This window comes from Myotis davidii, unplaced genomic scaffold (genome assembly GCF_000327345.1).
Source record: "Myotis davidii unplaced genomic scaffold, ASM32734v1 scaffold282, whole genome shotgun sequence".
Classification (NCBI taxonomy): domain Eukaryota; kingdom Metazoa; phylum Chordata; class Mammalia; order Chiroptera; family Vespertilionidae; genus Myotis; species Myotis davidii.
Genome location: NW_006293249.1, coordinates 602,446 through 604,757, shown reverse-complemented (window position 1 = coordinate 604,757; position 2,312 = coordinate 602,446). Strand labels below are relative to the sequence as shown.

The following is a 2,312-nucleotide window of genomic DNA, read 5'->3' as shown; positions in this document are numbered from 1 at the left end:
TGGAGAGACTATCTTTAGTCCATTGTATATTTTTGCCTCCTTTGTCAAATATTAATTGACTATAAAGGTGTGGATTTATTTCTGGACTCTCAATTCTACTCCATTGATTTATATGTCTGTTTTGTGCCAGTACCATGCTGTTTTGCTAAATTGTACACTTTAAATGGGTGAATTGTATGGTATGTGGATTATACCTCAATAAAGCTATTATTAAAAACTAGAGGCCCAACGTGTGATAGAAATTGCGCGAGGAGGCATCCTGCAGGCCACTGCGAGAGTCAGGTCTGACTGGAGCCATGGGCGGCCGGGTCCCGTGCCTGACTTCCACCCCAGGACCCTCCTGCCCCCTGCCTGTGTCCGCTCTGGGATGCTGGAGCCTCTGCGCCAGCTCGGGCAGGCCCCCCTGAGTCTGTCTCCGTCTCCACTCCAGGCCTCACCTGCACGCGCAACCTCCTCCTGTCTGGTCGTGACCCGTTACAGCGTCCCAGCCTAATTTGAATATCACCTCTTTATATGTATAGATACCAACAGAAGTGAGCTATAGATGCATAGTGGTTGTACCTTAGACATGGCCTGTGCTCTCCATCTGCTACAGTCCCCACCCCTGCCTATTACGTCCCAGCACTGAAGCTAAGCATCAGGTGGGTTTTTTTGTTGTTGTTTTTTATTTTTTCAGGTGACATTTCAGCATAGCACTCCCCAAGCATGTTCCTCACACCCTGCTTGTTTTTCTCACTTTACTTTGAACCTGTCCCACCTCAGAGGCAACTAATTTTGTGACCCAGTGGTAAGACAGTCACTGGATGCAAACAGATAAACAGACTTGCATAGAGTCATGGCTGGACATGTCCTGCAGAGACTGAGGTGACATATTTTGATTTCTGACTAGGCCACAAACTTACTATACAACCATGGGCAAGTACCCGGGCTGTATTTCTGAAAGGAGATTTAGGGAATAGGTCTCTGTGAAGGTTAATTCTGATTTTAGCCTTCCCTGGAATTAGAAAGCTTGTTCCATGCCCTTGCCAGTCTGTTGGGGCTCACCTCCGGGAACAGGGCAACACTGAAGGCCAATGTGGGCATCAGGACAGCAGGTGACTAACGGCCAGGATAAGGTCCTAACCTGTCCCCCCTCACTGTACTATCTGCACTACTCCCTCCACATGCCAAACACTGAATCAACCTGGCCCCTTTCGAGTTCAGGAAGAAGTTTCATTTGGTGCTGTATAATTGGGGCACTCCTTACACACCTGTCAGTCAGCCCTTAACAAAGGGAAAGCTGGTCTTAGGTTCAGAATATTCCAATGGCAAAAGAGCTGCAATTGATGACACTGCTTTGGTGTCATCACTGTATTTTTGTTTTTGGCTGCCTGCATTTATGTAAGTAAGAATTTCCTTTTAAAGAAAGTTAGGTTTTCATGATTGCATAACTCAATATACAGATATGCAGGTATTGAGAATATTGGTGTGTGTTTTTAATCCTTTCACTCTTTGCTATAACTGCAGGGCTATTTTTAACAAATGATTTAAACTACCAAAATGTTCTACATGGAGAAAATGGCTGAGTATAAAAGGCTGCACAGAAATAACCAGCCAGCCTACACAGCAACATGGGAAAACACTTAGGGATAAAAGTGTTTATAAAGGATAAAATAATTGAAAAAGTGGAATGCTAAATTCTTCTATGCCATGGACAAAGATGTCACATTTGTAGGAATAGGGAGAGGATTGAGAAAGAATGTGGAAAAAACATAAAAAGCTAATACATCTTTTAAAAGCAACTTTATGGTTGTTGTAGTGGTGCTTATGTTCTTATGATATTTTAATCCTAATAAAGATTTACTAAAAGGAAGCCATTAGCAAACTAATAGTGTGGGTAATTTGTGGAGATGAAATAAAAATCACAAAGGTAGCAGGCAAATGACTGAAGCTGCACAACAATGAATCAGAGAATCTAAAGACCTTGCAAACTACAGCTGACAGTGCCAACCTTTGAAATAATCAAATCAGGAAGCCTATGGCCACCCAATGATAGAGACGGGCCCCCACTCACCATGGCACTGCTCCTGGCCTCTTGGTAGGCCACCTTGACGATGTCAGTGGTGCTAGTGTTGAGGAAGAAGTAGCCGGAACCTTCTCTGATATGCAGCTCTGCCTGCAAGGAGGGTCAGTCTAAGAGGCCAGGACTGCCACGCCAATGGGCCACATCTAGGCGGCAAGGCAGCAGGAAAGGGGCTGTACCTGTACTCCAGGGTGGTTGTAGATGGTCACCTCTTCCGGACTCACCCTCACATCCTCTACCAAGATGAGGT

The 2,312-nt window shown here is 44.9% G+C and overlaps 1 protein-coding gene across 1 annotated transcript in view; it reads right to left on the bottom strand.

Moving 5' to 3' along the window:
* NUP210 (nucleoporin 210kDa) overlaps positions 1-2,312 on the bottom strand; it is a 115,390-nt gene that overhangs the window by 41,836 nt on the left and 71,242 nt on the right. The window contains exons 20-21 of the mRNA XM_015566043.1: positions 2,242-2,310; positions 2,054-2,155 (exon numbers count right to left, since the gene is read on the bottom strand). Of these exons, the coding sequence (XP_015421529.1) occupies positions 2,054-2,155; positions 2,242-2,310 (171 nt within the window). The remainder of the gene's footprint in view (positions 1-2,053; positions 2,156-2,241; positions 2,311-2,312) is intronic.